Source organism: Mirounga leonina, unplaced genomic scaffold (genome assembly GCF_011800145.1).
Source record: "Mirounga leonina isolate KUSES-001 unplaced genomic scaffold, KU_Mleo_1.0 Mir_204, whole genome shotgun sequence".
Classification (NCBI taxonomy): domain Eukaryota; kingdom Metazoa; phylum Chordata; class Mammalia; order Carnivora; family Phocidae; genus Mirounga; species Mirounga leonina.
In genome coordinates this window covers 2,120,754-2,135,203 of record NW_023270513.1, presented here as the reverse complement: position 1 = coordinate 2,135,203, position 14,450 = coordinate 2,120,754, and the positions used below count along the sequence as shown (strand labels likewise).

The 14,450-nt window shown below is 46.2% G+C and overlaps 1 protein-coding gene across 1 annotated transcript; it reads left to right on the top strand.

The window, feature by feature from the left end:
• The first annotated feature begins 7,773 nt into the window (after positions 1-7,773).
• Positions 7,774-9,893, top strand: P2RY4 (pyrimidinergic receptor P2Y4). The gene has a single exon (XM_035028634.1). It carries the CDS (start codon positions 8,605-8,607, stop codon positions 9,700-9,702), a length of 1,098 nt encoding a protein of 365 aa, XP_034884525.1. The 5' UTR covers positions 7,774-8,604; the 3' UTR covers positions 9,703-9,893.
• Positions 9,894-14,450: the final 4,557 nt, after the last annotated feature.

Genomic DNA, 14,450 nt, shown 5'->3' with positions numbered 1-14,450 from the left:
ATGCAATCCCTATCAAAATACCAACAGGATTTTTCACAGAGCTGGAACAAACAGTCCTAAAATTTGCATGAAAGACCTGAAGAGCCAAAGCAATCTTGAAAAGGAAAAGCAAAGCTGGAGGCATCACAAAACTGGACTTCAAGATATATTACAAAGCTGCAGTGATCAGGACAGTATGGTACTGGCACAGAAATGGACACATAGGTCAATGGAACAGAATAGAAAACCCAGAAATGAACCCACAACTATATGGTCAACTAATTTTTGACAAAGCAGGGAAAGAATATCCAATGGGCAAAAGACAGTCTCTTCAACAAATGGTGTTGGGGAAACTGGAGAGAAACATGCAAAAGAATGTAACTGGATCACTTTCTTACACCATACACAAAAACAAGTTCAAAATGGACAAATGATCTAAATATGAGACCTGAAACCATAAAAATCCTAGAGGAGAACACAGCAGCAACCTCTTTGACATTGGCCATAGCAACATCTTACTAGGTATATCTCCTGAGGCAAAGGAGACAAAAGGAAAAATAAACTATTAGGACTTCATAAAAATAAAAAGCTTCTGCACAGTGAAGGAAACAATCAACAAAAATAAAAGGCAACCTGTGGAATGGGAGAAGATATTTGCAAATGACATATCTGATAAGGGGTAGTATTCAAAATCTATAATGAACTTATCAAACTCAACACCCCAAAACCAAATAACCTGATTTTAAAAATGGGCAGAAGACATGAATAGATATTTTTCTATTTTTTTTAAAGATTTTATTTATGTGACAGAGACACAGCGAGAGAGGGAACACAAAGGGGGGAGTGGGAGATGGAGAAGCAGGCTTCCCGCGGAGCAGGGAGCCCGATGCGGGGCTTGATCCCAGGACCCTGGGATCATGACCTGAGCCGAAGGCAGATGCTTAATGACTGAGCCACCCAGGCGCCCCTAGATACTTTTCTAAAGAAGACATCCAGACAGCCAACAGACATATGAAAAGATGCTCAACATCACTCATTATCAGGGAAATCCAAACTACCATGAGATATCACCTCACTCCAGTCAGAATGGCTAAAATTAACAACACAGGAAACAACAGGTATTGGCGAGGATGTGGAGAAAGGGGAACCCTCTTAAACTGTTGGTGGGAATGCAAACTGGTGCAGCCACTCTGGAAAATAGTATGGAAGTTCCTCAGAAAGTGAAAAATAGAACTACCCTATGATCCAGCAATCGTACTCCTAGGTATTTACCGAAAGGATACAAAAATACTGATTTGAAGGGATACATGCACCCGGATGTTTATAGCAGCATTATCAACAATAGCCAAATTATGGAAAGAGCCCACATGTCCATTGACCGATAAATGGATAAAGAAGTGGTGGTATATGGGGCGCCTGGGTGGCTCAGTTGGTTAAGCGACTGCCTTCGGCTCAGGTCATGATCCTGGAGTCCCAGGATCGAGTCCCGCATCGGGCTCCCTGCTCAGCAGGGAGTCTGCTTCTCCCTCTGACCCTCCTCCCTCTCATGCTCTCTGTCTCTCATTCTCTCTCTCGCAAATAAATAAAATCTTAAAAAAAAAAAAAGAAGTGGTGGTATATATATACAGTGGAATATTACTCAGCCATAGTGAAGAATGAAAGCCTGCCATTTGCAACAATGTGGATGGAGCTAGAGAGTATTATGCTAAGCAGAATAAGTCAGCCGGAGAAAGACAAATACCATATGATTTCATTCATGTGTGGAATTTAAGAAACAAAACAAACAAACATAGGAGGGAAAAAGAGAGGCACGCCAAGAAACAGACTCCTGACTATAGAGAACAAACTGATGGTTACCAGAGGGGAGGTGGGTTGGGGGACAGGTTAAATAGGTGATGGGGATTAAGGAGGGCACTTAGAGTGATGAGCGCCCTGTGTTATATGGAAATGTTGAATCACTAAACTGTACACCTGAAACTAATATTACACTGTATGTTAACTAACTGGAATTTAAATAAAAACTTGAGAAAAAGGGTATTTGCATTTTCTGAGAAAGCAAGAGTAAGAAGGCAAAGGAATGCATCTCTAATTATGGAGCTTCTGGCCTCTATGATATATTGAAAGGAGAAGTATTTTCAGGTCCTTACCCACCTCACTTGCACATCCCAGTGATTTTTCCCAGCCAGGCCTTCCAGTTAGGAAGTGATGATCAGATCTCTAAGTGAGGAAAGGGTGGGTTATTCAGTAAGGGGTTGTAGCAGACAGAATTGTTTGTCAACTCACCAGCCACCTCCCCCTTCCTTCTTATGGGCAGAATCTCCATTTCCTAAGCCGGTCATGGCCATTTCATCCCTCTTGCCAGTGATTGATTTAGTTATAGGCATGAAGAAATTCTGGCCACTGAGATGTGAAAGGAAGTGTGCTAGGGAGATTCTGGGAAAGGTTTCCTGAATAATAACAGTAAACCCACAGGAAGAGAGGCCTTCTTCTCCTACCATCGAATGTTGTCATGTTTGGATGCAATGCCTAAAGTGCGTCTGCCATCTTGTGACCCTGAGAGTTGCTAAACCAACATGCTGAGGGTTGCAGATCAGAAAGATGGAGTCAGGGGATGCCTGGATTGTTCAGTTGGTTAAGCATCTGCCTTCAGCTCAGGTCATGATCCCAGGGTCCTGGGATCGAGTCCCACATTGGGCTCCTTGCACAGTGGGGAGCCTGCTTCTCTCTCTACCTGCTCTGCCTGCTCTGCCTGCCGCTTCCCCTGCTTGTGCTCTCTCTCTCTCTGACAAATGAATAAATGAAATCTTAAAAAAAAAAAACAAAAAAAAAGATGGAGTCAGAATTTTTTGTGACATTGTTGAGTTGGTGAATTAGACAACCCAAAGCGGCCCACTCCTGGACTTAGATGCAAGATAATAAATTTCCTCATTTTAAAATCAGCCGAGTTGGAATGTTCCATTATTGCAATTGAAAGCATATCAGCGGACTTAAGTGGGAGCTGGACAATGGCATTGTCTCAGTGGGGGAGGATAGAAAGGAGACTGAGGAATCAAATGGTAGAAACAGAGATTTCCTGTGCTGTCCTAGGTGCTGGATACAGCAGTACTAGTCTCTACTCTAAAGCTTTTAACAGCCTTGCTGGAGATAAAGAACGAAAGGGCACACTATCTTGGACACAATTATATGCAGCCAGTCACTTTCCCCTGATTTTATTAATAAGCTTGGATTATCCAGAGTTTCAGAATTTTTAAAGATTTTATTTATTTGACAGAGAGAGAGACAGCGAGAGAGGGAACACAAGTGGGGGAGTGGGAGAGGGAGAAGCAGGCTTCCCGCGGAGCAATGGACCCGATGCGGGGCTCGATCCCAGGACCCTGGGATCATGACCTGAGCTGAAGGCAGACGCCCAACGACTGAGCCACCTAGGCGCCCCAGGGTTTCAAATTATAGCTCCTTGCTGTCAAGCTTGAGTGACTGTCTTGTTCCATTCCACACTGCACCTTATTCTCAGCAGGTGACCATGTCATTATTTCACGTCATAAAGAAAACCTAGGCAACTGGAGTGAACTTTCCAATCTCCAACACCCTCCAAATTCACCTGTATTTTCATTCCTGGTGATGAAGAGGATGATAATCACCAGACACGATGCATTACATGCATTGCCTCTTTTTCTCCTCACAACCAGATAGGTGCTAGTATCCTCATTCCACATATGAGGACATGGAGGGTCTGGAAGACTTAACCTACAGTCATATAGCTAGCGGGTGATGGAGCCAGGGTTAAACTCTAGGTCTGACTCCAAGGCCTGCAGTCTCCCCACTATTTCACCTATCTTTTCTCCCTCATTTCTTTCCGTCCCTCCTTCTTTCCTTCTTCTGTTCCTCCTCCCTCCCTCTCCTTGCTTTCTACCCCCCTACTCAGAGAAAGGGATTAGAAACCATGCCTTTCCCCACTTTCCCTCTTTAGGCCCTAAGGAAACAGCAAACATTGCAGAGAAACTGTCATCAAGACATGAATATTAGATGTGAGGCGCCAAGAGGAAGAGGACTGGAAAAGACTGGAGGAGTAGGGGAACAGAAGGATAGCAGGAGGGAAGAAGGTAATAAACTGCCTGACATACTAAATTCTAGATTATCAATGAGATACGCAAGTGGGTTTGTCCTACAGTAAACAATATATACAGGCCTTAGCTGTGGGAATCATTCATTTCAACAAAGTATAACTGAGTCATTCATTCATCCATTCAGTAAACATTTATTGAACACCTACTATGTGCAATGTATCTATTTCCTTAACTCTAAATCGGAAGGCATTTTTTAGACAGCAAGATGTAGAATTTGGAAAAAAAAAACCACCTGGAACATATGTTTTTTTTAAAATTTTTTATTAACATATAATGTATTATTTGTTTCAGGGGTACAGGTCTGTGATTCATCAGTCTTACACAATTCACAACGCTCACCATAGCACATACCCTCCCCAATGTCCATGAACATATGTTATTATAACTTTACAGGGAAGGCTTTGGGAGAGACAGAGATAATACAAGGTGCTTGTCTCCAAGGACCTCTGGGTCTGGTGTGCGGCTGGGAAAGGTGGGAGAGAATGGACAAAAACAAAGGAGTGGAATTCTGTACAGTGTGTGGTATGTGCCATAAGCTCAGCAGGAATCAAATGTGGTAAGAGTGTGAGAGAGACGTACATTTTGATTAGAGAGACATCTCTATGCTGGAGTCTCATTGGTCATTGTAATTATTTCGAACTTCTAAGTTAAATCATGAGAGTGGATGTTGAGAGAGAGAAAGAGGGAGACCGGGAAAGATAATGGGTAGAGTGAGGAAGAGGAAGGAGAGGAGGAAGAGGGGAAGAGAAGAGAGAAGAGAAAAAGCTCTAGGGGTAAGCCTTGGGGGCAAGGTCACCTTCGGAGGAGGGAGGACAAAAAGGAGCCAGGGAAGAGGTCAGAAGGGACAGCCAGAGGACTAGGAGGACCAGAGCAATGCAAAGTCACAGAAACAAAAGTGAGGAAGACTTTCACAGAAGCCAGCGAGTCTGGCCTGCAGCATTTCCTAAGGCACAAATCCTTCCTTTTGGCCCAGGCGGTGTCGGGCGAAGGCTTTTCCTGAAGTAGCCACTGGGCGGCAGTGGCGGCAGTGAGAGCTGGAGCTGAGCCAGCCTGAAGCAGGAGCTTCTCTAGTGTGGAGGACACTGGAGGGAGCCCTTGGGTGTATGCCACGCCTCGAATCACACGTGTTCGCCTCTGAAGAGATCAGCTTCATTCCTAGGAGCAAAGGAATAACGCAAAATACCTTATGATTAGAAGCATTTCAAGATTGGGGTGCCTGGGTGGCTCAGTCGGTTGAGCATCTATCTGCCTTCGGCTCGAGTCATGATCTCGGGGTCCTGGGATCGAGCCCCGCGTCGGGCTCCTTGCTCAGCAGGGAGCCTGCTGCTCCCCCTGCTTGTGCTCTCTCTCTCTGACAAATAAATAAATAAATAAATAAATAAATAAATAAATAAATAAAATCTTAAAAAAAGAGAAGGATTTCATGATTTACAAAGTGTTTTCACACCTACTGACCAATTCGATGTTCGGGAAACCCTACAAGGTTGGTATTATTATGCCCATTTCACTGGGAGAGAAAACTAAGTCACAAAGAGGTGTCCAGCATCACACAACTAATGCTTGGGAAAACAAGGATTCGAACTCCTGTCCGTCTGCTTCCAAACACCTGGGCCTCGTATGCGATATCATGGCAGCCCGCTGTCCAGGACCCAGGCTATGACTGCTTCCTCCACGCCTCCCTTTTATCACGGCAAGGATCTCCATGTTTCCCCTATCCAGGTTCCTGGGCCTCCAGGAGATCTAGATCCCAGATCCTAGAGCCTCCCTTGCAGGCCTGCCGCCTCCTCTCACTCCCAGAATCCAGCTGGGCAACATTCCCAGGAGCCTGAAGATCAGGTTCAGAGTCCCCGTTGCTTCCAGTTCCCTGCAGAGTGGATTCTGCCCAGACTGCACCTCCCTCCCCAAGAGCACTACTCACCTCACCCTCAGAGTCCTCCAGGCCCAAAGCTTGCCCCCTCTGCCGAAGACCCCCACGATCCTGGAAACTTAGTTAGCCCCAGGAGCCCCAGATCCAGAGCTCCCGACAAATTGGCATTCTTGGGCACTCAACTCTCAAACGTCTAGGTTTGGCTTCTGTACTTTCTCTGCTGTATTCAGACTGGAGTCTCCTGGAGTGGTAGAGTGAGATGAGGGGTGGTGTGTAGGAAGGGGTGGGGTCTGTAAGGGAGGCATGTCAGCTAGCATCCTGGGGGAGGAGTGAACTACCTCGTCTCCCCCTCCTCTGACGTGTGCAGTAGGCGTCTGGAAATTGACAGGCTGAAAAGTGAACCCCCCAGTTTTCCCCCAAACCTGCTTCTCTCATAGCGTTTCCCATCTCTGTCAACAGTAACTCAATTCCTCCAGCTCCTCAGGCTGCAAACCTTGGAATCGTTCTTGACTCCTCTCTTTCTTTCACACCCCACATCAGTAAATTGTGTTGTCTCTACTTTCAAAATCTAGCCAGAATCTGACCGCTTCCCATCACCCTCGCCAACCTGGTCCAAGTTACCATCATCCATTGGCAACAGCTCCTGTTTGTCTTCCTTCTGTTTCCCCAGTCCTGCAGTCTATTCTCAACATAGAGCTAGACGGTGACCCTTTAAAAGTACAAATCAGGGGGCGCCTGGGGGGGCGCAGTCGGTGGAACGTCAGACTTTTGGTTTCCGCTCGGGTTGTGATCTCGGGGGTCGTGGGATCGAGCCCCGGGACTGGCTCTGCCCTCAGCGGGGTATCTGCTTGGGTTTCTCTCTCCCTCTGTCTCCGCCACTCCCCACCCAGGGATGTGCGCTCTCAATCTCTCTCTCTCCCCATCTCTCTCTAAAATAAATAAATAAAATCTTTTAAAAATATATAAATTAGACCCCAACACTTGTCTCTTCTAAACCCTCAATGGCTTCCCATTCATTGAAAGTAAAAGCTAAGCAGTCCTCGCAATGGTTCCTGAGGACCTTCATGATCTGGTCCCTGCCAAACTCTCTGACCTTGTCTCTACATTTCCCCTTCCTCCCAACCACTTGCTCTTTATCTGAAGTCACCCTAATATTTAAAGAAACAACCCTCTCTATTCCCCTGTCTTCTCTTCTCTAGTCCCCATCCCACCTTTATTTTTCTCTATAGCAATGATTACAATCTATATATTTTACTTGTTAATTTTCTTTTCTTTTCCCTCCCACTAGTATGCGGGCTCCATTAGAATGAGAGTTTTTCTCAGTTTTATTCACTACCGGTGAACTACCGGTACCTAGAACTGGACCAAGCACACAGTAGGCTCTCAGTAAACATTTGCTTATCTTTTTCCTGGATTATGGCCAGTGACTTCAGAGAGGCAACTAAGCATAGCGATTAAGTACATGGAGACTAGCGCCTGGGTCAAAGGCAGGCCTGCCTGGGTTCAAATCTTGACTCTACCACTAAATAGCAGAATAAATTCTCTGTGCCTTAGTTTTCTCATCGGCAAAGTGGGGCAATAATTGTACTTATAGAGAACCTATGGGGCCATCAATAAGTGTAAAGCACTTAGAATAGTGCCTTGCACATAGTAAGTGCTATATAAGCATTTTTATAATTATATGCACACGGACTTAAGATTTATATCAGTAGTATAGGTTTTCTAAAATCTTTCCGTGTGTTATCTTGCATTTCTGCCCATGTTAACATTCATTCATTTCCCATGTTTCTGCTCACTTATACAGATTTATATGATCTCCCTGTAGTTTTAGTCATCTCCTGTGGCCTGGCTCTTGATCTATAAACGTGGATGTTTCCTTATGTACTCCGTCCTACAGTCATTTAGAAACTGTTAAATAGTAATCTCGCCGGGCCCCAGTCTATACAGTGAGTAGGTTGGACTAGATAATCTCGATGGGCCTTTCTAGCTCTGAGGATTTCCCAGGCCAGGAGGAGGGACAGGCCCCACCCCCAAACCCGCCCTCTTGGATATGCCCTCTGGCTGCCAAGGGGAAAGGTGACAGAGTCAGCTGGGCTCAGCTTCAAGGGGACCAGGTAGGAGACATGCCAAGTTTCTTGGGTGAGGGTGGCGATGGGGTTCCTGGGCTGGACCAGGCTGGGGGAAGGCGTCAAAAGTAACTATAGTGTGGAGACACTGGGACCAGGGTGAGGGGAAAGGTAAAGCCACCATGTGGACAAATGTTGGAATGGGCTAGGAGACAGTCTGGGTCCGGGCATATTCGCCCATGGAATAGTCTCGATAGGCCTCCACCCTATCTTGGCTAGCCAAGATCTGAAGGACAGAGTCAGCTGCAGGATGAGAATAACCCAAACTCACTGCCTGCCCTGCTGGGCCCCAGCACCACGTGCTGCCCATCATTCCCCAGGCTGGACCAGGGGGGCTTGGGCAGGGGCTGGCCTGGCCTGAGTTGCGTGCGGACATACTCCTCTCAGCTACTCCTCATGCTTCAGTCATGGCCCTCCTCATTCTCTGCTCTTTGGCCTCAGGTCAGGGCTGGGAGGCCTGGAAAATCCAGCCGCCCTCACTTCTCCCCTTTCCACCTCTAGGGGGACCATGGCCAGTGCAGGGTCCTCTCTGCTCACAGCCCTAGGCCCCAGCCCAGATCCTGGCGACAGTGAGGCAGAGCTGGACTGCCGTTTTAATGAGGAGTTCAAGTTCATCCTGCTGCCTGTGAGCTACTCGGTTGTCTTTCTGTTGGGCCTAGGCCTCAACGCCCTGACCCTCTGGCTCTTCCTCTTTCGCCTCCGACCCTGGGATGCAACGGCCACATACATGTTCCACTTGGCCTTGTCAGATACTTTGTATGTGCTGTCACTACCCACCCTCATCTACTATTATGCAGCCCGCAACCACTGGCCCTTTGGTACTGGGCTCTGCAAGTTCATCCGCTTTCTCTTCTACTGGAACCTCTACTGCAGTGTCCTCTTCCTCACCTGCATCAGCATCCACCGCTACCTGGGCATCTGCCACCCACTGCGGGCACTGCGCTGGGGCCGCCCTCGCTTCACAGGCCTTCTCTGCCTGGCGGTTTGGTTGGTCGTCGCTGGCTGCCTCGTGCCCAACCTGTTCTTTGTCACAACCAGCACCAAGAAGGACACCATCCTGTGCCATGACACCACTCGGCCCGAGGAGTTTGACCACTACGTGCACTTCAGCTCGGCCGTCATGGGGCTGCTCTTTGGCTTGCCCTGCCTGGTCACTCTTGTCTGCTATGGGCTCATGGCCCGGCGCCTATATCGGCCCTTGCCAGGGGCCGCCCAGTCATCTTCTCGTCTGCGTTCTCTCCGCACCATCGCTGTGGTGCTGACCGTCTTCGCTGTCTGCTTCGTGCCTTTCCACATCACCCGCACCATTTATTACATGTCAAGGCTGTTGGAAGCTGACTGCCGGGTGCTGAACATTGTCAACGTGGTCTACAAAGTGACTCGGCCTCTGGCCAGTGCCAACAGCTGCCTGGATCCCGTGCTCTACCTGCTCACTGGGGACAAATATCGACGCCAGCTCCTGCAGCTGTGCAGGTGTGGGGGGTCTCAGCCCCCCACGACTGCCTCCTCCCTGGCACTGGTGTCCCTGCCTGAGGAAAGCAGCTGCAGGTGGACATCCACCCACCAGGACAGTGGCTTCCCTGCCCCTGGGGCAGATAGATTGTAACCCTGGGAGCCAGGAAGTGAGAGGAAAAAGGGTGGGTGCAGGGCAGAGGTGAAGGAACTTAAGTTACCCCCAATATGGCTGCTTCTTCCTCTTTCCCAGACTCTGGAGAGAGGCCCACACCCTGAGGATTAAGAGGAACCAGGTACATCATGTGTGACCCCATCTCTCATTAAACCCTTCAGTTGCCCTCCCCTTTTTAGCCAAAGGCAGTAACAGCCACTGTTCTTTCTCTTTGCTTCTGTCTCCTTCCTGGGGCCATCAGTCCTGTCTCTTGATCCTACAAGGTTTCCTAAAATTCTCACGCAGTCTCCACCTTTTCTCCACCTTTTCCCCACACACATTTGTATAGCATGTGTTCCTTCAGCCAGACCCGAGCATTAGACTGAAGAGGTGGAGAAGCTGGGGTAATCTCAGGATTGGTCTGATGTATCTGATGGTGATAGCCAGAATCGGGAAGTGGGGAGCACCGGCATATCACAGATGCCAAGGATGACATATGTGACGCCCACACCCACTTCCTGGTTTCCTCTCAGACAGGATAGTCTTGCCTACCAACGTGCTGAAATAGGGCTCAATCCCAGACAGCCTGCAGACCAGGATCCCCACATGCAGCCGGAGGCATGGCACTGTTGAACTGGTGTATAGCCCTGGGGTACAGAGGGAGCCCTGAGTCTTACCATGGGGAGGATATCCTACCTGGGGGCAGGGCTCAAGCTGACGTTGGCCTTTGGAACAGGACCTCCTTTATGATGTTTGCTGAGAGCATACTTAACAGTTCTCCTGTACTAAATGCAAAGAACAGCAGAGGGCTTAGAAAGAAAAAGAGGCGGCGGGGGTGGGGGGTGGGGGGTGGGGAGGAGCTCTCATGTTTGGCTGTAAGTTCCAGCACCAAGGGGTAGAGCAGGTTTGTACAGAGTTTAGAGTGGCGACAGGAACTGACACCCAGAGCTGGCTCTTCACTGCTCTCTCCCCTTTCTCTAGCTCCTGCCCTGGGTGAATAATAAATCAGTCACCAACTCTTTCAGATCAGGCCTTAGGGCTTCAATGCCAGGGCAGACAGAGCATGGGGACGAGGACAGCTCCCCTCAGAGTCTCGCATCCAGTCACTCCTCCCCAGGACCATCTCTGTACTTATGGGCTTTCAGGAATTGGGAATAGGTATGGAACTTGGGCAGCTAACCCCCAAGCCTCGGGAAGTAAGAGTTTCTAGGCAGGCATTCATCAGAAGGGTGGGCTTACACTTCTAGGCACCTCCCTCTGAAATTGCCTTCTAGCCCACTGGTCTCCTGAGTCTCCAGCCTTCCTTTTCTTTTGCCCCACTCCTGCTGACCTGTCTCTGATCTCTTACTTGTCTACTGGCATCTAAGGGGTCCCTCTGGAGAGTAAGGCTGGGGTTAGTCTTCAGAAAAAAAATGACTCTGATGCTCCTGAGTCTCCATGTTCTCCGTCTCCCTGCTTCCTACCCAGGACTCCTTCCGTTAGGAGTAAACATACTGGCCTTTTCCTTACTAGTTTCCCGGGGTCATGGCCACTGCCTAGACTGTTACATATCCTAGTTTTCATCTGTACTCTCTCCCTTTAATTCCTATGACCACAGCCTCCTTGCCCACCACTTACCTCTCCTATCCACCGGCCCCACCAGGTAAAGCTGCTTTCTCTATCACAGCTGACCCAGCCTCCTCTATTTCTCCAGTCCATTTAACCCATATCAAGACTCATTTAACCCATTACCAAGACTCACTGCCCAGACTGTGTGGTCTGCTACTTTAGGGCTGTCTTCCCTCCCACTCGAACTTTAGTTAAAGTGGGGACTTACTTACCTTTCTCCCAAGAGAGTCCCTTGACTCTCACCTTCAGCCAATTTTCTCCTCTCGCTTAGACTGACGGAGATTGCAGATGAAGCCAGAGCACAAGGCTGGCTTGACCCACTGAAACTTCATGTCTTGGAACTTCTTCTAAGCTCCTACTTTTATTAGCTTGCTGAGTTCCTAGTGAACATTCCAGAGCAAGTGTTTTCTCTCTTTTCTACCTTCTCAAGACTCCAACCTCATCCTACCCTATGACCTTCTAAGAGTTACCTTGCCTCCTGGAAAACTGAGAAGATCTAATTCCTCAACGTCTTTCTGCTTCATTCATGATAACTCTACTTTTACATCCATCTTGTCCTTCTTCCCTGTAGACCCAAAATAAGAGGTGGCCCTCTTACTTGTTCCTTGGTTTATCCTTTTTCATCATTTTCAGTCTTTCCATAACTGATTTCATATCATCTTTTAAAAAACACACACAGCAAAACCCAACCAAACAAAAATAAAGCATTATCACTGATACCATGACCCTGCTGTCTCTTGTAGCTAACTTTCTATTCATCGTATTCATTTCACTGTCAAATTTTAGAAAAAGTACCATAACCTCATAACCCCATTTCACCACTACAAAGTCACCTCTTAACTCTCTGAAACTGGTTTCCTTCTGTACCTGGAAGAACACAAATTAATCCAAAAACAAGATCTTTAATGATATTTCCTCTATATTCATCCTCTTTGACAATCTCTAGTTCATGTTACCCTGTTGCATATCTTGTTTAAAATTTTTTTTATGAAAACAACATTTAAAAATTCCACTATGACAACATTAAAGGAAATTTTGAAAGAAAATATTCACCTACACTTCCAAACCCCAGACAATGGTTTTCATTTGTCTATGTTCCATGCTTTTTCAGATTGCATAATACTTATATTTTATGGAAGTGCAATCACAGTGTACATATATTTTATCTTTTTGCCCTAAGAAACTTTTATTGTAAATACTGTCTTCGTGCTATAGTCTTACATATTTATCATTTCAATAGCCACATAAAATTATATCCATTAGTAGATTATATTTTATTTGACTATTCCCCTATTATTGGACATTTAGTCAACTCCCAATTTTTCTGTGCTTTGAACATCTTAATGCATATGGCTTTTTTCTTCTTTACAATTCTGTTCCTAGGACAAGTTCCCAGGAGTGGGATTACCAGATCAAAGGGTATAAACATTTTTTATGGATCTTGATTTCCAAAAAGACTGTACAAATTTTCAATGCCACAATGGCACACAAGTGTTCCAGCCCCTTTGCAGCTCTAACATTAGACTTTATAAGAAATCTTTTTGGATGGCTTAAAACATTATTTTGCTCAGTCGGTTAAGTGTGTGCCTTCACCTCAGGTCATGATCCCAGGGTCCTGGGATGGAGCCCCACATCTGGCTCTCTGCTCAGCGGGGTGCCTGCTTCTCCTTCTCCCTCTGCCTGTTTCTCTCTCTGCCAGCCCCTCCCCCTGCTTGTGCTCATGCTCGCTCTCTCTCTCTCACTCTGTCAAAGAAATAAATAAAATATTTTTTAAAACCCAAAAAACAAAAAAAAACACATTAATTTGTTAACTTCACTTTTTTAATTACTCATGGGATAGAACAATTTTCCATATGTTTACTATTTGTATTTCCTCTTGTGGGAACTCTTCATATCCTTCACCAATTGGCATGAGTGGTCTTATATATATTGGTGATCTTATATATCTAAATGTATTCTTTATTTAACATACATGTTAACACTTTGTCATATTTGATATACACATTTCTTCCATTTATTGTAATTTTTGCTTTTAATTTTAGTCCCTTATTTTATCCTCTTGCTTTAAATTTCTCTCCTCCTGCTTTTACTTATTACTTCCTCTCTCTTCGCTGGCTTCTCCTCTTTTACTACTTAAGTAAACAGAGTTCCAAGATCTGTCATAGTCATAGCATTTGAGGTTTATTTAATCCACTCCCCGCCCCATCTGACCCTTGATTTTCTCCTGGAGAGAACATATGTGCACGCATATGTTTAATTTCCAACATTAAACAATTCAGTTGACTTAAAGTCCTTGAGAATACCTCAGAAATCCTCCAGGGCCTAGTGCCCCCTCACTTTACAGAACAGGAAAAGAGCCCAGAGATATGACTTGCCCGTTACTTAGTAAGTTAGTGACAGAGGAGGAACTAAGCTTAGCCCCCAGGTCCCCTGACTCCCAGACCTCCTTTCTTTACACCACGCCAACTCAGTTCTAGCCTGTCCTTTCTCCCAAGTTCCACCTCTATATCTTCAATTGCCCACTGGACAGTTTCACTTGGATCTTCCATTGTTACTTCCACCCCAAGATGTCAAAACTCCCTAAACCAGTTCCCCTACTTGTCTTGATCATTTCTTTCCACGCCATCTTCTTTCCTCAAGTCGCCTAGGCTCAAAACACTCAGGTAACTTCAATTCTTCTATTTCACGAGATTCTGACCTTTCTTTAGTTATCATGTCAATTATAATCAGCTTTCCTTTATGATCCCAATGCTACCATTCTAATACTGACTATTATCACCTTATCCCTGACTGACTGTTACAGCTTCCTAACTGGTCTTTCTTACATCCAGTCTATCCTCACACAAATGCATCCTATATAATGCATACTGCCAGGTTAATCAGCCCTAACACTGCTCTCACAGTTTCACTCTCTTACTTCAAACTCTCTCATCGTTCCTCATTGTCTACAAGACAGGTTGAAATCCTTTAGTCAGAAAATAAAGAATTTTCAGCCTTATTTTCCATTCTTCTCCAGTACAAATCTTTCTTTTCCCACTGTCCTTTTCCTACCTAGTTTCCAAGGCCAGACTTAAGTCTCACTTCCTCTTTGAGGCCTTGTATGGTGACTCTTACCCACAGTGACCTTCCTGGTCACTCTT

Excerpts from the sequence above, each read along its gene's own strand:
- P2RY4 (XM_035028634.1), top strand. The coding sequence starts at position 8,605 with ATGGCCAGTGCAGGGTCCTCTCTGCTCACAGCCCTAGGCCCCAGCCCA.